At 49.9% G+C, this 22366-nt stretch overlaps 8 protein-coding genes across 8 annotated transcripts; 3 read left to right on the top strand and 5 right to left on the bottom strand.

Moving 5' to 3' along the window:
* Window positions 1-473: 473 nt before the first annotated feature.
* EPUS_07783 (uncharacterized protein) lies at window positions 474-1121 on the bottom strand (the record flags this gene model as incomplete). The annotated part of the gene is made up of 1 exon (XM_007805078.1): window positions 474-1121. One exon carries the CDS (start codon window positions 1119-1121, stop codon window positions 474-476), a length of 648 nt encoding a protein of 215 aa, XP_007803269.1.
* Window positions 1122-2597: 1476 nt separating this feature from the next.
* On the bottom strand, window positions 2598-5648 carry EPUS_07784 (uncharacterized protein; the record flags this gene model as incomplete). The annotated part of the gene is made up of 1 exon (XM_007805079.1): window positions 2598-5648. One exon carries the CDS (start codon window positions 5646-5648, stop codon window positions 2598-2600), a length of 3051 nt encoding a protein of 1016 aa, XP_007803270.1.
* Window positions 5649-6576: 928 nt separating this feature from the next.
* On the top strand, window positions 6577-7559 carry EPUS_07785 (uncharacterized protein; the record flags this gene model as incomplete). Its single annotated transcript, XM_007805080.1, has 3 exons — window positions 6577-6819; window positions 6901-7218; window positions 7287-7559. 3 exons carry the CDS (start codon window positions 6577-6579, stop codon window positions 7557-7559), a joined length of 834 nt encoding a protein of 277 aa, XP_007803271.1.
* A 94-nt stretch (window positions 7560-7653) lies between these two features.
* EPUS_07786 (uncharacterized protein) lies at window positions 7654-8974 on the bottom strand (the record flags this gene model as incomplete). Its single annotated transcript, XM_007805081.1, has 2 exons — window positions 7654-8673; window positions 8732-8974. 2 exons carry the CDS (start codon window positions 8972-8974, stop codon window positions 7654-7656), a joined length of 1263 nt encoding a protein of 420 aa, XP_007803272.1.
* Window positions 8975-9438: 464 nt separating this feature from the next.
* On the bottom strand, window positions 9439-10122 carry EPUS_07787 (uncharacterized protein; the record flags this gene model as incomplete). Its single annotated transcript, XM_007805082.1, has 1 exon — window positions 9439-10122. The coding sequence occupies one exon, from the start codon at window positions 10120-10122 to the stop codon at window positions 9439-9441; it is 684 nt and encodes a 227-aa protein (XP_007803273.1).
* A 1365-nt stretch (window positions 10123-11487) lies between these two features.
* Window positions 11488-14244, top strand: EPUS_07788 (uncharacterized protein; the record flags this gene model as incomplete). Its single annotated transcript, XM_007805083.1, has 3 exons — window positions 11488-12273; window positions 12329-12635; window positions 12686-14244. 3 exons carry the CDS (start codon window positions 11488-11490, stop codon window positions 14242-14244), a joined length of 2652 nt encoding a protein of 883 aa, XP_007803274.1.
* A 387-nt stretch (window positions 14245-14631) lies between these two features.
* Window positions 14632-15893, bottom strand: EPUS_07789 (uncharacterized protein; the record flags this gene model as incomplete). Its single annotated transcript, XM_007805084.1, has 5 exons — window positions 14632-15032; window positions 15084-15127; window positions 15174-15255; window positions 15310-15533; window positions 15592-15893. The coding sequence occupies 5 exons, from the start codon at window positions 15891-15893 to the stop codon at window positions 14632-14634; spliced, it is 1053 nt and encodes a 350-aa protein (XP_007803275.1).
* Window positions 15894-16802: 909 nt separating this feature from the next.
* EPUS_07790 (uncharacterized protein) lies at window positions 16803-21053 on the top strand (the record flags this gene model as incomplete). The annotated part of the gene is made up of 4 exons (XM_007805085.1): window positions 16803-17099; window positions 17147-18058; window positions 19118-19414; window positions 19464-21053. The coding sequence occupies 4 exons, from the start codon at window positions 16803-16805 to the stop codon at window positions 21051-21053; spliced, it is 3096 nt and encodes a 1031-aa protein (XP_007803276.1).
* Window positions 21054-22366: the final 1313 nt, after the last annotated feature.

A 22366-nucleotide genomic window follows, 5' to 3' on the forward strand; every position in this document is an offset into this window, starting at 1 on the left:
CATGTTCAATAACTTCGTCTCTGAATGCTGATTTCTCTGTTCCCGAGAGGGACACCCCGTGTGTCGACTTGGTGTGCAATAGCAATAGCTACATTAGAAAGCTAGTGATCGGTCTCTACACTCCAGAGGTACGTAGTAGACACATGTCTGATTGCTGGAGTACAAACTCCATAATTATTCTAAACTGAGGCATGCTTGGCTTGCAGCTGTCTCGAGATGTGACTTATTGTATATCTAGATTTCCTGCTTTGGAAGTGCAGCTACTTCTCAACCAGAACACTTTTCGATTTGAAAATAAATACTCCCTGTACCAAGCTCAATCCTTCCTCGAATCTGTGCTCTCTTATTTCTCCAAGATCATTATACCTCTCATGAAAATGGCATCTCTCTGGTGGAAGAAATGCTCGAACCAGCCAACCCAGTCATTGCCCAGGCATTCTCTGTCCTCCTGCAGCCCGATGATCGTCTTTCGCTTAGTTGAACAAGGCCAATATCGAGTCTGTGACAACCGCGTTCTCGATTTCCCCACCCGTCTCATCGTACCTATGAATCTTGACGCTTTCAACATGCTCTAAACTCATCCGGTAGGCTTTGGCCTCCACCAACGTTTCTGCCCAATCTGACTCGGTGTGCCAGCCCCAGTAGTGACCGCTCAATGAGTCAGGGTCGAACCCAGAGCGAAGGTGACTCGACCAAAATGCTTTTAAGCCGCCACCCTGCCTTTCATATGGTTGTGAACAAATCCAGCCTGCCCACCTGGAGACAGCCTCAATTGCCATGTCCTTAGATACGTCAAACCATTCTCTGTGCTCGCACTTGCAACGGGAACACTTTTCCCAACGTCGGTTGGTGCTGAGATCCCAGTGCACGAGTTGCTCGACTCGAGGAGCATGTTGTATTGCACTGGTAAAAGCGATCAATTTAGCGCCATCGTGACATCTACGGTGACGAGAAACACGCTTCATGGGGTGGTGCTTGCTAAAGCCGATTTTGAAGCAATTCTCGTCGGCATCTCTGGAAACGATGTACACGTAACCCTTCTGCGCACTTCTCATTGGTTTTCCACGGGACATCAGTGGCGCACGGATTGTCCTGAGTAAACCTTTACGCCGTGCTCGCATGGTGTCAATTGCGTACAAATGGGCCAGCAAGCAATTGAATTGGCTGTGCGTCATGAAGGATGTGAGTTAGTAAAGATATTTGCATATTCCAGCATATTCGGAAATGAAACTGGTTGCAATGTATGGTGGTGAGGTACAAAGCATGCGTTGGCTCGTAACTTACAGTATATGTTGTTAGCGGGACTACTGTATCATCCATACACAGCTTGTTGTAATGTTCTGGATGGCTGTATATGCTCAATGTGGGTCATCAATGAGTCCATGTAGGATTGGTAATCTTCAGTGAAAGTTCAGGCGGTCAGGGCCAGGCACAAGCAGGACTTGAAATTGAAGGCAATATCATGGCCCAACGTAGAATGATATGGATGGAACTGAAAGTCAGGTAATCGAAACGAGAGTAAGACATGGAGCTCTGGTTCAAGTCCAGATAAGAGACGAGTCTTGGAAGGAGAACATTACTCAATGAAATGGTGTAGATCCTTCGATCTCATCAGCAAAAGGAAATGAGCTGGTAGAGAACAGATTCAAAAACCAGAAAAGTCCACTGAGAGACAATACACCAATGAGGTGCAGAAAACTCAACCGTAAGAAATACTGAACAAGGGAAAATCTCGAACAGAGAGCAAGAAGCCAACCCCAAGATGAAGCTATTTCGTCCAACGAGTCAAGACCACAGGTATCTCCAGTGGAAATCTCATCATAACCGACTGGAGCTTTCCTCGGCTTTGACATATAACGTCAAGCACAAGAGCATAAAGCACTTGCTGAATCCTCGCCCCTGGGGTGGCCATCTACCAACAGCCAGGCCAGCCAGGCTGCTGCCCGCTGTGGACGCGAGAGTGCAAGGTTGACCGAGCCCAAGTCTCAATATCACAGCCAGTCCCCGATAGGATGTCCACGATGGCTATGATCTCATAAAGTTAGGTGCTCGAGAGGCGGCAAAGGGTAAGAGATCGGAAGTCCTCTAGGCAATGGGCTACGTAGTCGTCTACTAGCGGGGCATTTAGCGGAGTATTGGGGTAATTGAGTGTAGGTCTTGTTCTTAAGACGAGGGTTTCCTCTTCGAACACTCAAGTTGTGGTCGTGGATGATTTATACCCAGGACTAGGTAAATTGTGGGGACAAAAGGCCTCCTACTTACTACTACGGTAGTAAGAAAATACTCATGCCAAGCTTCCCACTCTCCACCACACTACTTGTAGTACTGCCAGTGGTAGCAGTAGTAGTAGTAGTAGTTATCAATTTAACGTTGGCAACATAAACTGGTTCTTTAGGAGACGTCTGGAGCTGACGCGAAACACCATGATTCATCTTAGAGGCGAGACTATAGACAGAGCCTTATAAGACATATGCATATGTACATACACATGGAACCAAGCATCAAACGCCATGTCGCTATGCTAACAACACTTAAACGATCCACCCAATCCATGCAACGTTTTAAGTCACGCCCACAACCCATACAGATGTTGACCATTATTCTTCGATCCTGATATGAATCGTCTCGGTCGTCGGGGCTCGAGCTCTCTTCCCTACCTTGGCCTTCTGCTTGGTCTTTTGCTTAGGCTTCCTCGCCCAGCCACTCAAGCATCTCCATCCGGCTTCACAATTCTTCGACTCCTCAATAACACCTGCCACGCCTTTCAAAAGTTTCTCCTTTTCCGTCCCCATCTCTGTTTGCAGCTTCAGCATCCACTGCTCCCACATCCATGCTCCGAGCAATCCAGTGACATTAGCCACATCAGCAGTGCTTCCAACAGCACCATGCACAGCCTCTGCTCCGCCTACTGAAGGTGGAATCGGTAGTGGAGTTTCACGTGGCGCCAATGGGTTTGGAGTTGGTGCGCCAGCCGGCAGGAACATCCATGCACGCTTGACGTCGACAAATTTGGTCTTCCGCAACCGTCCAAGGAAAGACTTGGTGGGCAAGGGATCATATCCACGAGTCTTCAACTTGAACCGAAATTCAACTGACATAGCGTTGGCAAGTGGGCCGGCATGAGCTATGTCAGCATCCATCAACATGAACTCGAGGTATCCTCCTGGCTTGAGGACTCGATAGCATTCTCTCAAACATAGGTCGTACTCATCTATGTGGCTCTGGCCAGGCACTGGTTCGTGCTTGAGCATGGCGTGAAGCGACCGCGCCGAAATAAGATCAAAGTGATTGTCACCGAAGGGGAGCTTCCATAGCTGAGGAGTGATGACCAAGCGGTGATTGGCTGGACCCGTGATATTTAGATTTGTTGCAGCAGATTCAGTAACGACGGTGTACGTCTTGACGTTGGGGAATTGTCGTGCGCAGTGCCAGGCCCAGTCACAAGACGGCTTGCCGCCAAGGTCCAGAACTCGGGTGCCCCTTTTACCAACACCTTTTCGACCGTCAACGGGGAGTTCGGCCTGAGCAAGTCTTCTGGCAGCGTTGCTGAGAAGTAAATTGCCGCCGTTCAAGTATTTGAGTGCCTCCGTTGTCCAGTAAGCTGGGGAGGTTTGATCAAGCACGCCTTTTTCCCTTTCGACCATCAAGAACGCCATCTGTGCAGGTGTGTAATCAAGGACACCTGTTGCCCGCGGATTTTGCGAGAATGGACCGCAGTATTTGGGTCTAGTTGGTTCGCGAACTTCATATCTGCCACGCAACCGATCAATATGTTCACTCATTAAAGCGGTACGGTTGGCTTGGACAGCATCGAAGCGAGGAGTAGCATGGATAAATCCATCCCGACGCTTGCTGTGGCGCGTCAAGTGTTGAAAGGCATGATAGTAAGCATGCTCCTCGTGCTGACCAATCTGTGCTGCGACGTCGTCTCTGGTCGGGGTGGTCGCCTCCAGAAATCGGACCACCTTCCTGATTGGTGAATCGGCAGAGTCATTCATCTCGTGCATGTGCTCCAGCTTAGAGCAAGCCGATCCGCTTACATTGTTTGCAGGGTTGGTTTCACAAAGTGCTGAGAGGTAGGAGATTTGAGCTGCTAACCATGTACTTGTTCGATCCAGGTGAGCAGCAGCGCCGTGTAACAGCTCGCTCTCGTAGGCTTCTTCGTATTCGTAGCGTAACTGTGGTGATCTCAGGTTCTCTTTGACTGTCTTAACACTGTTCGGTATGCTTTCTGACTGCTCAGCAGCAGTCGCCGGAGAACAAGGATTGTCTTTGGTGACAAGTCGGGCTGTTGATGGGGTCTCCATGAAGTGTTGTCGCGCAGTCGGAGGCCCCTCGGTATTTGCTTCCTCAATCTCAACCACTTGTTCCACAATATTTTGTGGCGGCTGCCACGGCACATTGTAAAAGTTTTCAGCAGTAGTAGATGACGGCGGATTCAACTGTTTGCTTGTACCAGGAAACCAGGTCTGACGAATTCCGGTCTTCAGTGAAGAGAAGAAGCCACCGGGCGATGGAATGCTGAGTTGAGAGAAGCTGTAGTCCGAGAGGTTAGAAGCGGGGGTAGCTCCATCCATGCTTCGTGGACGGCTGACTGGGTCCGCGTACTCACGCATTTCTCTTTGGTCGTCACTTGATGATTCTGAGTATACGTCAGAACTACCCTCGGGAGCCAGACACTGAAGTGTTCGCAAAGCGTCCGACGGTAATAACACGCCGCGATCTGACGGCGAACCTGAACGCAAAACGCCCAATCCATGCAGATCTGGCATAACTGGTGACATTTCCTGCGGTGTGGCACCTGGAATGCGTGGGAAATCTCCAATTTCATCCCAGTCAATGGGCTGCTCAATGACTATCTCACCATTTGCTGACATTGATTCACTTTCCGTGTCATCCCGAGCCAAGTCTACATCACGTCTCAGGCGGACTGCATGTGGTGCGTCCCAGTTCACGCCTTCTTTCAGAGTTTGCATGTCTGGGGTAACCGGGGCACTGATGCAAGAGACTTGTTCTGACGTCATGCTGCTACCATCAAGTGACGGTGGCGCGTTAATGGCGGGTACAAATCTTGGGAGCAGAGATAGCGCGGCTGGTGAGACTGGAATCTTTGACGGTGGGGTAGGAGGAACTGCTGGAGATCCTTTACCTGGTCCTGTAAGAGAAGGCCATATGTTGCTAGGCGGTATCATGATCGTAGGATATCGGTGTTTACTGCCGGATCGAGAGCTCGCAATACTGTTTCGCGTTGACTCTGTGGCAAAGCTTGTTGGGCGACTCGACACGGAATCTTTCAACGATGAAGAAGAGTCAGAGAATTCGGTTTCGTTGTCACTGACGTCGTAGAGCTCGTCGAAACTCTTCGGTGTTGGCTGTCGTCCATACTCCTGAGATGCCAGTGAGGAGATGTCTGAAAGCGGCAATGGAGGGATTGCTGCGTCTTTGCCTGTTGATATGCTCGTGGCCAGCTTTGCGTGAAGATTGATCGGGTTGTATACAACAGTTCCCTCGTCTGTGTCTGTGCCGCTTTCATTGCTTGAATGGCCCAAGCTCCCCTCATGTTTCTCTTCTATTATGGTATTAAGTATTGTACCTCGGACCGGCCGAGAAGGAGACTGATATGTTGCTGCCGGCAGCAAGTAGTCCATTTTGTGTAAATCGCGCTGCAAAATGCTTTCAAAAATCACGACTCAGAAGTGATGGATCAACGCAGATTTTTGGGGTACGTATTGAGGTAGAAATGAAACCAAGGAAATACTCGAATTAGTCCGGTCAACGGACAATGCTATTACAGGAAGACGATCAAAGAAAGACAGAACAAAACAGACAACGGCGACGTCAACGACGAGGAGAAATGGAGGCGTGAACAGGGAGGAGAAGAAGTAGAAGTAGCGAGGCGAAGAGGTGCTAGCAAAGAGCGCCTGCTGCTACGACGTCGCGCCAACTTTTCAATAGGTAATGCCCAAAAGGGTTCAAAGAGCATGCATACACTTCGTGTCTAGATGCAGAAGACAGGGTCTGATTGGGGTATGGTGGCCAGAGACCAAGTAAGTTTTCTGGCGCGTCGCTGTTTCGAGGGCAATAGCAGCCACTCAGAAGCTTGACATTGAACGCTCGTTCTGCACCTTTCCTTGTCCTAGATGGCGCTTAAAAGAAGGTGGTGCGGTTAGGCTTCTGATAGGGCGAAACGTAAGCGCTGTCTTATTTTGGACTGACGAGACCATGCCTCTTTCAATCTAATTCAGGAACAGATTGGCTGCGTCGTGTGAGAGAAGTTCCATCTTGCATCTAGACATATTCGCTTGCATCAAACGACGCGGTAGCACATGAGGTCGTGGCAAGATGAGGAGCAAGAGAAAGATCATCGTTGACTGACGATGAAGGTCGTTGGGGAGCTGGTGAAGCGGCAGCTCCCGCAACCGGCAAGCCCACCCCCCACCTGCAGGCCCTCTGGCCCCACATTGGCCCCCCAGATAATGTTAGAGAATTGTCACAATCAATTAGGGGAAGAGCACAGGATTCCTAGCTAAGTTACAACTTGAAGTTTCCACTCCGAATCCAATCTCTCAACTCGAGATGTCTCCTCCTGCCATAATCGCCCCCTCGATTCTGTCGGCAGACTTTGCAGCTTTAGGAGCCGCATGTTCCGACCTCATGGAGTACAATGCCCATTGGATCCATATAGATGTGATGGACGGGCACTTCGTTCCAAACATTACTTTTGGGGCACCAGTCGTCACGAAAATACGATCGCACGTTGAGCGCCCATCTCAAAAAGGTGGCAAGGGAACATTTGATTGCCACATGATGATTGCAGAGGTGTGTGAAAACTGAAATTGAGAATGGTTTGCGCGCGCCTGCAGGGATATCACACAGCTCCAATCTGGAACGAGCATCTAGCTAATGCATAGTCCCTGGTGGCTCGCTCTGACGGCGAGTATGATAGGGGACACCAATATTGCACAGCCAATGAAATGGGTCAAAGATTTCAAAGACGCAGGCTGCGATCTGTACTGCTTTCACTACGAGGCAGCGATCTCCTCGGTGGCGGCTCGAGAGCCGGCAGATACCAAGACAACGAGGAAGACGAGCCCTAGGGAGGTGATCAGATACATACATGAATGCGGCTTACAGGCCGGCATTGCCATTAAGCCGGAAACGCCGGTGGATGTGCTGTGGGAGATATTGGAGAGTGAAGATGAATCAGAAAGGCCTGATGTGAGATCCTCTACCAAGCGGAAACGTGGAAAGCCTATGTTGTACAAGTCCTGACTGTGTGTGGTTAGATGGTGCTTGTCATGACTGTACACCCAGGTTTTGGTGGACAGAAGTTCATGGCTAGCGAGCTGCCCAAGGTGAAAGCACTTCGGGAAAAATATCCTGACTTGAACATCGAGGTTGATGGAGGGCTGAGCGAAGGCACTATCGATCAAGCTGCCGATGCTGGTGCGAATGTGATAGTTGCTGGTTCCGCTGTGTTTGGTGCCAAGGATCCTGCCGAAGTCATTTCAAAACTACGAGAAGCAGTGGAGAAAAGGAGAACGGGCGGAAAGCTTTGAACGACAAAATTTCAGAAACTTACCCCATGTAACATATGCTAGTAAGCTTGCGATATAGAAAGCATGTTGTTACAATGTTTGCTCTGATGATCTCTCAATCCCCAACACTAGCACCAGCTCCCTCAGGATCTTTGGCGTCTTGCTCCTGAGGTTGAATGCCTCTCATGGCAGCAGCTTCTCCTTCATCTGTTGATTTTAAGTCTGCCACCGTAGCAGAGGCAGACTGCTCAAGTCGTTTGCCCTCACCAGCCATCGATGTGAATGATGTTTCCCTATCTTGTGCAGCAACCTTAGTACGTGATTCATCTGTGTCGCCGGTCTCCTCCAGGATTGTATTCCGTTTCTCGATTTCCTCAATCTGCTCTTTAGGGGCTAGTGATACACTCGACCCTCGATGAGTCCTTGGACCTGGTCCCAAACCTGCAGCATCAAGGTTCGTGCTCGACGTTGCTGCAGTTTCCTCTGACAACGGTGATTTCACCTTCGGCATACTGCCAGCACGGCTGGCGTCTGTCATCGTAGCTTCTTTTGACAGATCGACATCCTTCTGCTCATTTTTCCCGTCGCTATTTGTGACTTGATCTGTGTTAGTCCGCTTCGCGTCTTCCTCAGCAATCTTATCCACGCTTGTCCGCTTTGCACCCTCCTCGGCAAGCTTTTCTGGAATCTTTGCTGCAGCTGTGTTGGCTGAAATACCCGGCTCCTCCACAGATCTAGCCATCTTGGTCTCAATTGCAGGCATTGGCATTTCTGTGGCCTCCAGGTCCCTCGCTGAAATTGGTGCCGTGGACTTCGATCCTTTCTTCTCTCCTGCCCTTTTGGCTGCCTCTGCTCCCGCTTGTCGCATTGCCATGGTCAGTGGCGTTTCTCCTTTCCTTGAAGCACTCATTGGCGACGAATCGAACTGTTCACTGGTTTCTTTGCTAAGTGGTGATGGGCTGGGCATATCTGAGGGCGTTTTCAAGGCCAACTCAGAGACTGGTATAGGTGAAGCGGAAGCTTTAGAAGGTGTATTCGTAGCCGATGCGGTTGGCGTAGGAGCTGCTACAGGCGTGCTCCCTATCTGTTGTCTCAGCTCGCCGTACTCGTTCCATTCCTCAATTTCTTCGAGATCCTGCGACGATCGTGTCAGCACTTCGGCAGAGCTGACGGTGGGAGACTATTGTCAGTACCCCAACTATGCTGCCATATTTGACTAATCCGGGTAGCTTCTTGCCCTTGGATCGTCTTCCCCAAAGCATCCGAGCTTTCTCGTCTGTGGCCACATCAAGAGCTCTGAAAGGAATCTTGTTGGCCTTCAATATCGTTTCGAGACGTGAGGTGGCGGTGATAATATGCGAAGAGCCAGCCGTAAGTGAGGTATAGAGGTAGAGTGTAGAATCGGCCGAGTACGATTTGGGTGTTATGTCTGCCATGGCGAAATTGCTAGGTGTACTGCTGATCTGTTAGATCCTGCTGGAAGCAAGGGGCTCCGAAGAGAGTATCTTGGTGTTGATGCGTAGAGCTTTGATGAATAAAGGGTCTACTAGCGCTTCGAGCTATGATACGTTTTGAGGTTGTCTGATTTTCTATTGAGTACGTCTTACAGCATGTCTTTATGTAACCCCTGCTATTCCGTTCAGGCTTGGCATGGGCCTTATTACTTAATTCCCTTTCGCTCAATCGCATGTTCTTCGCACATCAACTGTCATTCCGTGCGTGTCTGCATTCAAGGTGGTGTGAAGCCACGCCGCCATAACAGCGGGTTGTGTTGACCACCCAGTCTGTACCCATCATCATCCACACCAAATCCAGAGGGGCGAGTCACAAAATCGCTGCCAGATTCTGACTGCCGACTCTGCAAGGCCACAACTCGGCTATCGTTCAATCCACCAATACATCACACGAGAGCACCTCCTTGTCTCAGGAAACCCCTAATCAGCTCTCGTACATCCTGATCTTCTACTTCCGTAAGATCCACCGTGCGTCTCTCCTTTAAGACTTCTTCAATGTCATCGAGCTCTTCGATCAACGCCTGTTTTCCAGTATAGAGTTCCCAAATGCTCAATCCCAGAGCATAGATGTCGTCGGAAGGGGTTGGAGGTGCATCCGTCTGGAAGAAGTCTCGGTTGGGCGCCAAATATTGATGTGTACACAGAGCATCCCAGGCTCCAGGAGCTTCGTCGATAGGTCTGGCTGAATCGAAATCGCAAAGCCGTAATTTACCGTCGCTGCAACGTAACATATTCAATGGTTTTATGTCTCCATGAACCATTTGGTACTTTTTGTGCAACCTGCTGATCAGTTGGATCATGTCATCTTTGATCGCCACTTTTTCATGTTCCTTCACTGATTTGATATCCAAAGGTGCCAGCAATTCCATGAGGAGGCTTTTCATGACAGGCCAGCCGTTCTCCACAGTAACTACCCGTGCAACTGCTCTCACTGCACAGTCTCCCGCCTTTTGCATCATGTTGAACTCTCTCTGTTTGCAGTTCAACTTGTAAGCCAGCCCTTTGTATTTATACACGTAACCCGAACCACCAATGGCAAGCACCTCCCAGCTCTCATTGTCACGTGACATGTCCATGTAATAGACGTCTGGTCCGCAAGGAGCCCATAATTCAGTGTTGGGTGGCGAATTCGCTGTCAAACTGCCGCCGGTTTGCGTTGACGTAGCCGTCAAGGCCGAGGACAGGTTTTGGGATTTAACAATACGGCCATAAGAGAGTTCCGCAAACTCGTCCTCACGATAGGTTTGGCAGGCCTGTGAAGCAGCCAGAGGATGCAAATAGGGGAGGAAGTGTGTTGGGGGAATTGTTGGCGTACTACGGTACCAGGCATATTACTGTTAATATGGTGTTAGTAACAGCTAGTTAGTCTTCATACAGATCCACAGATACTAGTAGCTAGTTAGTCGCAGAAAGCTTAACTATGTTAGTTTTGGCTTCAGACCTTTCAGCGCTGTGGGTGGTCGAGTCGTTTTTCTTTCTTTCTGCAAAGGGAATGGTCTAACTTAGTTATTCTAATTGACGGAGAGGCGCGCCAGAAGCGGATGTCTCTACTACGTACTTCAACGGAGCAAAGGCCGACCATCCATATTAGGCAGGAACCTCCCTGTCACTTAGGCACGGACCCAATCGAAGTTTTCGCAGGGGACTACTACGTAGTACTGTTTCCTACCATCTCGATGCTCCATCCCTGAGTCTATCAAAAGGGTTCGAGGAACGCTCACATTCTATTTCAAAGCATAAGATGACAAGGTTTAAGCGATTGTGATTTAGGACGATCTGATTTGGGATCACAACCGTAAGACCGATGCCACCCCCCTCTCTAAAGACATTCAATCGCGCCAGAGCCGCGCTCAATGATCCTCTTGGGAGAAGCAGTACACAAGGCTGAAGGCGCATGCAAAGCTCCATTTACGGCTGAAATTGCCTTGTCAGTGTTGTTCCCCCTTACCAGCAATTTGCCTCAGGCTCTCGTACAGCACGTGTGACGAGCCCCATCGGGCAAGCAGGCTGTAGTGCCAGCGCAGTATACGATGGAAAGTATTATCAAGTCTACCGGACGAACAGGTCTTCTTACTGGTCAATCGGGCGGTCACCAGAACAAGGCGCAACCAAAACCGCAAGCATAGCCGGCCGCCTTGAAAAGCACCTCCGCTCGTGATCCAATGGCGGAAAGGGTTGGCTTCAGGCTGACCACTTGTGCTTCCTGACATTAATCATGCATTGGCATAGCTCCGATAGCCATGATCACAGCACCAGTCGTGTGGACCTGCAACCTCACCAATGCGTTAACCACTACAGGTAAGGGCCGCTGCATCACTTATTGAATTTCCGGATTCTCACGATTTCTCTTCCTGCACTCCACTGCACTTTGCTTTGAGCCTTTCACTGTCTCTGACTTGATCGCTTGTTGGCTCCAACGCAAGTCTGCTCATATTATGGCGGAGCGGGAACATGGCGCTCGCCTTCACAGGGATGCTCCAACACCACATGCCCTCGGTCCAGAGGTTGCTGTTCGGCAGGTTGCTATGCGGCATATCAAGCCCGATACAACTCCTCCCACTGAACTCCAAGAACAACATGACGACGAGTTTCGGGACCAGCAGGAGGACCTCCTGGAACGATTGTCAAATCACTATGCCCCATACGAAGGTTATGACCTTCTCATCAAGACCTTTGAGAAGACGATCAATGGTTCAGTCAAAGCTACATTCCAGGATGGCACAAGGCTTGCTGAGGTAAGGGAGGAAGCCGTAAGACCCAAGGTCGGCCTCACCTTCTTGCCGGGGGCCGATACTCCGCAGGTCAACCAAATGGAAGAGATACAGATGACTCAAATCACTCCAGATCAAAAAGATGCTTCCTGGAGGGTCAATACCGCAGGGGCCCTTCTTGTCAACTTTTCAGTGCGTCAAGACATGACGATATCCTTCTCCGACAACACTGGTGCTGTCGTCAATGCGATGCGCAGGCGCCAGAGTGGCGCCGATGGGCCGCTCGTCGAACCAAATATGAGGTCGAAGGCACTTGCTATTCGCAGAGCCGCCGATCGATTTGTGACCATTGACAGTGCCAATGTCAAGATCGTCAATGACTTAAACTCGGAAAGCTGGGACCTGGAAGGGCTCCTCGTGGAAGTAGATCAGTCTAGCTTGATGTCGCTCATCTCTAACTACCAGCGCGTCATCCGTCGGGGTGGCCCGGATCTGCCTACCACGGAAACAGTACGTGTCCTCACCCTACCAAGTGAAGCTGCTTTCAGCTCGCTGATAAGAATAGATACAATTACTTGATGTGATGATCGAGGATGCGCGTAGACTTTGCGTTCGGAGCCCTATCCTATTTCGCATGTCTACTCGTCGCCAGATCGTCTCATCTAAGAACACTAGATATGGCGTTGATGATGGGAATATGTTCAAGACCTTGACCACGAGCGCTGGCATCAAGAATATCATCTCGCTTAGCTCTTCCTACTTCAACTCGCTCTCCCAGCCAGCAACGCCAGTTCAGCAAGAGAAGATGCAGCAGGAGATTCGTCCTCGGTTTCTGCAGATGCTTGTTCTCCTTTTAGCATTACTCAACAACGGTAACCCCACCATGATGGTACATGCTAGGCGTTACTGACTTCTCCGGTAGATGACTTAGCACTCCTCGAAGAGTTTTTAGAAGAGACCTACGGAATCAGGGCTAGCCGGCAGCATCTTGAGCTCTTGATACTCAAAGTGCTTCCACTTTCTTCCATCAACTCTAAAATATTCCTGAATGCGCTCGTCTCTGCCGTTGATCTACCCGAAGTGAAGCCATCACCAAATCGTTCCGATCAGCCAATTGTGTGGAACGTTCTCGTTGCAAGCTTGCTGCAGCAGGGCTACATCCTTCCTGGCACTATCGATCAACTTGGTGGTTTCGATCAATCGTGGATTGTCAAATGGCCAAAGGATGGTTTCAAAGATGCAGGCGTCTTCAAGAACCTGCAATATTCAGGGGACTCGCGCACCGTCAATGAAATTCCTCCTATGAACCTCAACCCCGATCCAGTCTCAAGTGAGGTCACAGTCATACTAGCAAATGGTGGTAGCTACATCATTTCACATGTCGACCTGGAAAACATCATGAGGATGACGCCAGGAAGATACTCAGTCACAGAAGCCCGCGAAGGCGGCCGATCGTTCGATCTTGACATCAGCGATGTTTGTGTTAATCAGCCCTTGTTCCGGGCTATTGGGGAGATCAACGCAATTCTCGGTCTTGTGAAAAGTATTCTGCCTGTCCGTCCTAAGAACGAGATCGTTCGTCGGTTTGACCTTCTTCTCCGTAGTGGGTCCCTTCGCACGAATGGCCGAAGATACGAAGACAGTTCCCTTCCTGAGCTCAAATGTTGCGGTCGGTTGAATTACAATGTTGCGAGGCTAAACGGCCATTACCTCGCATTGGCATGCAAGGTGGATGGACGGAAGATCACCAAGCGTGAGCTCCTCCGTCATCTTCACTCGGATATGAATAAGATGGAAGCCACGACCAGAGCCATCGAGGCGACTATGCAAACTGCGTTTGAAGGCAAGCACACTAGCGATCATGTGCGACAAACTATCTTCCGGCTGAAGGAAGGCCTTGCACAGATTGGAAGGATGAGCGAGGATGTCGATAGAAGGAAGAGCGCGATGTCAGTGTATGATTCCGCGCTGCACAATGAGCCAGTGTCCAAAGTTCTGTATCAAGTGGGTACGAACGAGACACAGGTCTCAGTCTGGAGTGATTACAAAGCTTGGCATCAAGCTAGCGAGAACGTTCTTTATATCGAGTCACATCGCAGGATAGTTCAACAAGTGGCATGGCAGGGCGATACGCTTGAAGTTTTTTTCGAAGGCCTGCCCATGAGGTATTACGCTGCTCCTCTACGACCGCTTGAAGAGCATGAGAAGTGGGAAGAGTTGAACAAAAATGATGTCGTTCTGCTATGTGGTCACTATATGCTTGTTGTTGAGATGACCAGAGAGACGTATTATCCCAGCATGAACGCGGACGGACTGGATCCGAGGCACAGACCGAGGCAGGGGCAGGACCAGTCTCGGCCTGTGTCGCTCGGAATGGTGATCAATTGGTTGAAGGTCACTGGCATTGAGGCTATACCGGGCACAAGGAGGCATCAGAACCGAGTGAGGGTGGGACCCATCGTCAGAACTGCGATCAGATGAAGGATGAGCCATTCACACGCCAAGCTCTGATGGTCTGATGATCGGAAAAAAGGATTTTACTCCCAGTTAGGGTATTCCCTCTCTTTTCTTCGAGAACAGGATTCGCAGAATAATTCTCTCAGATCATACTCTGGGATGTAAACTACAGCGCAATTCATTCTCAGCCATTTCCTTTGGGATTGCCAACTGCTTACCATTGCAAAAGCGTCAACTTGCTATTCTACTCCATTTTGAGCCCCAAAAAAATTATTGGCAATAACTAGTTATAGCTAATACTCTTGACCAGAGCGATTCTATGTAACAATTGGAAGGGCTTCATAGTCTCCAATATATCAAAAAGCTAAATCCGAGCAAAACGATACCAACCATCTGCAGCTATAAGATTTATCATCGCAGTCGATCTCTTGGCGAGTACTCTGTATCAATGTTCGAGGTAACCAATATCCCACTATGCGAATCTCTGTCCGAGTCTGTTCTGCCCCTCTCCACTTCAGAATAGCCGCGTGCTTTGAACGTGGGGCCATTCTGAAGCTCATATTGACCCGAAGAAACTCCTGAACCTGCGCTGGTCGCTTCACTAGTATTGTAATTAGAGCCTTTGGGGGGGACAGGTGGTGGCGGGGGGTGAGGTGGGTTTGATCCCTCTTTCCGCTTGCATAGGGTGTACAGAGCGGGTGCGTTGGCCACGAAGGAAGCTGTGAGCAGCTCTGCTGATGCCCATGTTGTGCGATTGACCTGCGCGGTGGCGTGGTTCGCGTTTTGTGGTAACCTGACAATAGTGATGGCGACTGGGGTGCGTTAGCAGGAGCGTGTTAGCCTTGAATATCTGTCGTTCTCACCAATGAAGATGCCCAAGGAGAACAGGAAGTAGAGCTGTATCTTCCTGGAAAGACTTAATAATGCCTCCATCTCAAACGATTATCACATACTGGAAAAACGATCGCCTCAATCTGACCAACACTGGAATCGGTAGAACTATGAGCATGATGTCGGTGATGATATTCAGCACTCCTGCGTAAAGGTTAGTCAAGCAAGCCTAACCATGGGATGTTGCGGCTAAGATACCAAGTGTGATCAACTGCACCTGAGCTTGGCTGCATTTCCCTGGATCCGGAAGGACTCGCCAATACAGATACAAGGGTTGGCATTCGCTGAAAGTCACAACTTGAACAACGACATAACTGGCAGCGAAGATGGCTAAGAACGATACCATGGTAATTCTCTCCCATCGAAGATGATATATCAAGTGCCGATAGAAATCGAGAAGCACCAATTTCTGGAGCCAGAGGCTGTTGGTTTACCCGTCAGTCTGCAGCCTCAAAAACCGGGCAGACCAAGACCACTCACTAGGAGTTGTAGAAGAGCCGGTTAACAATGGTGAGCTTTCCACCAATCTCCCTTTGGTATATCTCCTGCTGTGTAAAGTGATGAGTGGCGCGGAACTTGGGTGAAACGTTATTGCTCCCCCAGATCAGGACGACATGTATGAGAGAGAGCCTTGCGATCGCGCAGAAGATGGCCCCCATCGTTAGATAATCACCAGCACAGAAGGATTTCTTGTTGATTCTGACGAGGAGCAGGCGGAGGCACATGACAGTAACGGCAATCCAAGTGAAGACCCACACGACGATGAGTGTAGGGTCAGGCATCTTAACTAACGACTTTTAGATTGTAATAGATGAAGGAGCGTAGAGAGAAATCTCTCTAAAATGCAAGGTACTTGATGAAAGATATAGCTTGAGGACACCATAGAACAACGCGATACTATGAAGCTGCAGTCACATCAATACCGCCACGATCCTGAACTGCCCGATCATTGCCACTTCGACTAGTGAAGAGCGACAAACAAACATGATGTCGCCGAACCTCGCCCTTATCGAGTATCTAGGAAGGAAGAAGCTCAGAGGCGGCTAGGAGAGGTATGCTCAACACCCTCTCAGGGCCAGGAACAAGCCTTGAGAGGATCATCAACACAGCCGAACGCTTCTGGTCTCCTATGACAGCATTATCTGTCCTAGATCTTGGAGATTTAGGCTTAGATTCTTGATTCAAATGGGGATAACAAGAAGCACAGGAGTTCTCGAGAACAAAGGCGTGTTCGCAGCTCCTCTGCCCGAGTGCAGAGGGGTGGAGACATCTGAAGTTAGATGGAATGCATCTCACTGCTGAAGCAGGTGGGAGGAGGGAATCCGAGGGAATTCTCGAAGCTGGCAGAACATTGTCATGCCATTTCTTTGGGGCTTCCAAGCTTGACGCTGTTGTCCTTGTGCTGGTGTGTAACACCACTTGTAGGACAGAACACACCTGCATGTCACTCCGACAGCTGGTTAATGTAGGAACACACCTACCAATGACCAAGAATCTAGGCACCAATGAACTGCATGCACAATCAAATTAGTAGCCACAAAAACCTTCCCTATCCAATTTTATGTAGTATGCTAGGTTTTGGCACTGTGTACTGCGGCCCAGGTATTCTAGTCTTGAGAATCGATATTCCCTCACCAGCAGAATCCTGCACTGGTGCCATTCAAGTCATACTCCCCTTCATACCTACAGTCATGACTCGTTCTTGGAGATTAGTCGTCCTAATTGCGGCTACAATCTCTGCTCTATTTGAAGCTGCCCCCGCTGGACAGACCTCAGCGCGCCGACAAATCGACATGAATACCACGTCCAAGGAAACACTCGTCAGCCGTGAATACTTTTACGTCGGTGGTCGCTATGTTGATGATGGGAAGGGCAAGGATCAGCACATCTTCAGCGATCAGATGTATGTCGAGAAGTTGAGTCCTGATACCAGCTGTCCAAAGCCAAACCCGCTGGTCTTCATTCATGGTCAAGGCCAGACTGGAACAGTGAGTGGATCTTGACATGTAGATAATGTTACCCTAATGAGTGGCAGAACTGGCTGAACAAGCCGGATGGATCTCCTGGTTGGGCATCTTTCTTTACCTCAAAGGGGTACACCGTCTACATCTTGGACCAGACATCTCGAGGCAGGTCTCCGTGGAAGCCAGGCAACGGCAATCTGAGCACCTTTCCAGCCGAAATCATTCAACAAAGATTCACCGCACCTGAAAAGTACGAACTGTGGCCTCAAGCTGCTCTTCACACCCAGTGGCCCGGCGAAGGCATTATGGGCGATCCTTATTTCGACGCCTACTATGCATCCAATGTTCAATTTCTCGCTTCAGCCGCCGAACAGCAAAGCGGCGTCCAAGCTGCTGGTGCCTCACTGCTCGATCGAATCGGAAAGCCTGTGATCTTCTTGAGCCATTCGCAAGGTGGTCTCATGCCCTGGCTCATCGCCGATGCCCGCCCTGCACTCACCAAAGCCATTGTCAGCCTGGAGCCCTCCGGTCCGCCATTTCAAGACGCAGTGTTTGGAACTGGGTCTGCTCGTGCATATGGCTTAACTGACATCCCCCTCACGTACGACCCGCCAGTCATCTCGCCCGAAGAGGACATCGTCAAACAAACCATTTCTGCATCCAACAAAGCAACTACTCCCTGTACCATTCAAGCAGATGACCCAGCGCCACGACAGCTCGTCAACTTGAAGAACATTCCAGTGCTATTGCTGACGGCTGAAGCGAGCTACCACGCACCGTATGACTGGTGTACGGTCCTGTATTTGCAACAGGCTGGGGTGAATGTCACGCATCTTGAGCTGGGTAACGCCGGGATCCAGGGCAATGGACATCTTTTCTTCCTCGAGGCAAACAGTGATGAGGTAGCGAGTGTGATTGAGCAATGGATAAGTGGCATAGGAACGGGTTGTGGAGAGGCCTCGAGTTTACAGCATGGACCCAAGGTCAGCTTTTCCAATGTCTGAACCTCCAATCGGATGTAAAAAGGTCATTCGTGCCAATTGGACGAAAGTTGTTAGGCAAAAATAGAACAAAGAGCCCAACAGGTTTTGTTGCTTCTGATCTGGTTACCGAAAGACCTCCGTTGCATGCAAAACCCAGTGTAGACGAGTGCATCATAACTCGCGCGTATCCGTCCCTAGAAGAGAGCTTTGTCAGTCTTGCAGGTGACTAACTGGTCACATCACGAAATCTGGACTCCTCAACCAAGACCCTTCCTTAACACAGTTTCGGCCGCTCGCTAATTCTGACATTGTCTTGTCGTGACCGTTCGAAAAAGCCGATCCACATGCTCATGCTTGATCCGAGATGACAACACCTAGATCCATCAGATCTCATGGTCGCGCGACGGGCCATTCATGAGCTCTCCGGTCCACATACGCGAAAGAGCATACGTAGTACTCGTACTTGCTACGTGGTGAATGATTGGTAGAGGGTGGAACGGGGCAATGGAAAAAGTACGAGAAAATGCACCACGCAAAAGGACTGCAGGGTGCTGGAGAGCAGTCCAATTAGAGCTGCAGAGGTCAGAATGAGGCGACGAAGCGGGGGAAGAGCCGGAGAGCCGGAGAGTCGTCAGCCATCTGGTCCCTTGGTGTCTCTCACCTCCGCCGGGCGCAACAAGTAAAGCCGAGCCTAATCGACCAGCCAAGGCCATTGGGCATCCTCGGCCACGTCTTGCACCACTGGCACTGGCTCAGACTGCCATTAAGCACTCCGACACTGACACCATTGATGGTTGCTGCCTTGACCAGGAAGCTGCAGGAAGCTGCATCTTTTGGCCGGAAAGTATCAGCCTCGTCGTTTGCTTCGTTCATAACAGAGCCCACTTCTCTGTCTCCCTCCCTCAACATTATTATCGCCTTACTTCTTGCATGTTGATCTGATCTGCTAATCACATTGTTCAGCTCCCATCACTTCCTCCAAGGTGTGTTGATCTACACCTTAGTCCTTTGTCTAACCGTCCTGCCACCCTGTGATTGCTGTCGCTAACACAGGAGCAGCCTCAACTGCAGTCCAGACATCCGTTTGCTATCCAAGTCCTCCGAGAGATTTTGGATCTTGCCATGGTTGACCAGCTCCTTAACACCCTTCGTTCCTCCAAGAGGGTCTTCTGGGAAGACAACAATGGCCGTCCAGAAAATGAGATACAGGAGCTATGGAATCATCACGTGGCATACTTGACAGCCGAACTTGGAGCCAACGTGACTGGGATTGGACAATCATCAATTCCCCACAAAAGAGCCGTTCCTAGCACAAATGTATTTGGTGGACCGAGGCCATCCAAGCGCCGCGATCTTGTATGCTGTTTCTTACTGGCTTTCTGAAATTTGGTTGACCAGGCCCCAGAATGTCGAGGTTCCTTCTACTCTACAGCGTCAATCGTCGGCCCCAGCCAGCACCGCAATGCGACGGAGACGTTCTTCCAAGACAAATTCTGGTCCCGGCCCCACCGTACCTCGTCCCAAGCAGCCTTCGAGTCGGCCCATCAACATCCCGGCGCCCAAGTACCCCGACCCGCACCCGGCCTTCCAAGCATCTTACCCAGCCTACACGTCCCATTCACTCCCGGTGCATCCCCATATCCAACCGTCGTATCGACCATCCCTCGGCGATTTCCAGGACCTGTCGCCCTCTGATTATCTGTCGCAATCACCTGAAGAGTATCCGATGCCCGGTCTGTCGGTAACTCCCTCTCCTACAATCACGCGCGGTGAGTGCCGACCACAAGATGTGTCACGACTTTCAGTCTCGACTGCACCGGCCTATGCCTGGGATCATCCCTCATTATCGAAGTCTGTCAGCGATTCTGGTTTGACCAGCACGTCGACCGCCGCTAGCGAGCCGATGAGCCGTATCACCACCAACGAAATGTTGATTGAACCTCTTCAAATGTGTAGGGTCAGCTCTCAAGTTTCGGGTTGTGATAAGTCTGAAACTCCTGCGATAATGAATGACTATGGTCAATTTGACCTTGATTCTTTGTTTCCTGTGTCATTCGATTCTGGTGTGCTGAACAGTTTATCCGATGTTTCCTTTGCTTCGTTTTCTCCAAGTCATTCTCTTCCACATTCTTCTATTCCAAGCAGTGTTGAAATGCTGCATTCGCCTTCCCAGGAAAGCAACGCCTCTAGCTCCTCATCAGATTCATCTCAGTCGCGACATCTGCGAAGGGTACAAGAACAAAACGTCCAAAGTAAACGAAGACTTGCGCCCAAGACGCAACCGCAGAAGAACAATACGGCGATGCCACCGGCTACCATCGTCGAGGTGGTTGCGGAAGATGGTACGATGCAGAAGAAAGCTCAAATCGCGCGATCCAATCGGCAGCCAAAAGAAACTACAAAGGTCTTCTGTCCCATCTGCAACGAACACAAAGATGGCTTTCACGGTGAGCACGAGTTGCGACGCCACATCGACCGAACGCATAAGGGATGCCGCAAGGTGTTTGTGTGCAAGGACATATCACCTGACCGAACATTCCTTGCGAATTGCAAGCATTGTCGCAACATGAAGACCTACGGCGCAAACTATAATGCCGCTGCACACCTCCGAAGAGTGCATTTCAACCCTTGTGAGACGCCCAAAGGTGGTAGAGGCAAAGTGTCTCAAAATCGCGGCGGTATTGGAGGGGGAAATCAACCTCCCATGGAGGTACTTAAGGACTGGATGTTTGAGACGTGGGAGACGAATCTCAACTGTCTCATCCTCGACGACCCTTCCGTCATGAACACCGCATATGCAGCTTCGAACCAGTCGTCATCCTCGGATTCTGGGCTCGCTCAAAGCAACGACACGGTTCAAATCTCCGACCACGACCTCGATTTTGTTCAGCAAACTACTCAACTAGACATGTCCTTCCTTCGATATCCTTTCAACACCTTCTTCACGCCTTCTCAAGACGAACTCCCGTACTTCGACACCGATTTTGCGACCTGAGATGAGTCTGATGGGACAGCATGTGTTTCAATGATGTCCGATTTAAGCTGTATTTTATTCTTTCTGTTTCTTGTTTCGTCTCCTGGCTTTGCATTCTACATTCGATTTGCCTTTTCCACTTTAATTCTCAGTTGGGTGGATGTCTACCCTACCCCTTTTTCCCCATATGGCATTTTGTCATTGGGATGACTGTACCTTTGGTTTACTTGACGAGAGAAGGAAAAGCATTTGTCCTTCACTGCCTTCGTGAGATACTTCTATGAAGAATTTATTTAACTGTTGTGTTCTCGTTCCCTTGTCTCAGTTGACGGCCATCTGTTAGATAATTTGATGACTATGCTGGGTGAAAGTATAACATGACTTGCCCACCTTCCGTACTGTTTCTTTGCCTTCAACCTCATTACTCTACGTGGTTTTAGAAAGACTGGTTCGTAGATGTGATGGCCCTGGGCCGACCATTCCAGCTGCTGAAATGAATCATTTTCGTATGCGACTATTTAAAAGGCTTTTCCCAAGCGCTCGTTGTGGTTGGAGAGAACAATGTTGTTATGCATGACTGCAGTGCGGGTGAAGCACCCAGGTTCTTTGAATACGGTGTAGAGCACTCTTGCTGGGCCCATGTCAGAGTTGTTAAGAGGATCGGTAATCGGCTGGCTCCGCTCTTGCCACGTAGTACTAGTACTACTACTAGTAGTGGAGAACATTGAGCTTGCCCTATATAAGCATCACCAAGCTTTCCTTGGCCACAAGCCAAGTGCAATGCCAATATTGCAGAGAGCAGGGTCGAAGATCTGATGAGAAGTTCAGCGATGCAGGTATGGTAGTAGATTCAACCTAACAACCTAGCCGATGCTACCATCGCTCCCCATGGTGAGGGCTGCGGCATTTCTGTCACTGGACTAATTGGGGCGTACACGCATTCATCATCACGACGTAGCACTCAAAACTGCTAGGTAGGGTTCAGATATCTTAACCTAAAGCGTGACCAGATTCTTCCCCCCAGCTGCCTTCAATCTCGTCGTTTCGTCTTGACTCCTTATCCACATAAATTGCCTGAAGAAGTGAGTTTCAATCATTCCCCCTACAATCGTGCGAGGGGCGAAAGCGTTCTCCTTCACCACGAAACTACACCACACTCGCTGATATTCATTTGCTCATCTCGTTGCAGTTTCTTTTGTCCGCCTTATACCCTCGTTCGCCCGAGCTCAGCCTCCGGGCTGAAGTCTCCGAAAACCGAAATATTTCACCACGATGTCGAACCAAGGATATTATGAGAATCAACCTCAGTACTGTGCGTTGCATAAGAGTTGCGA

Source organism: Endocarpon pusillum, assembly GCF_000464535.1.
Source record: "Endocarpon pusillum Z07020 unplaced genomic scaffold scaffold3895, whole genome shotgun sequence".
In the NCBI taxonomy this organism is placed as follows: domain Eukaryota; kingdom Fungi; phylum Ascomycota; class Eurotiomycetes; order Verrucariales; family Verrucariaceae; genus Endocarpon; species Endocarpon pusillum.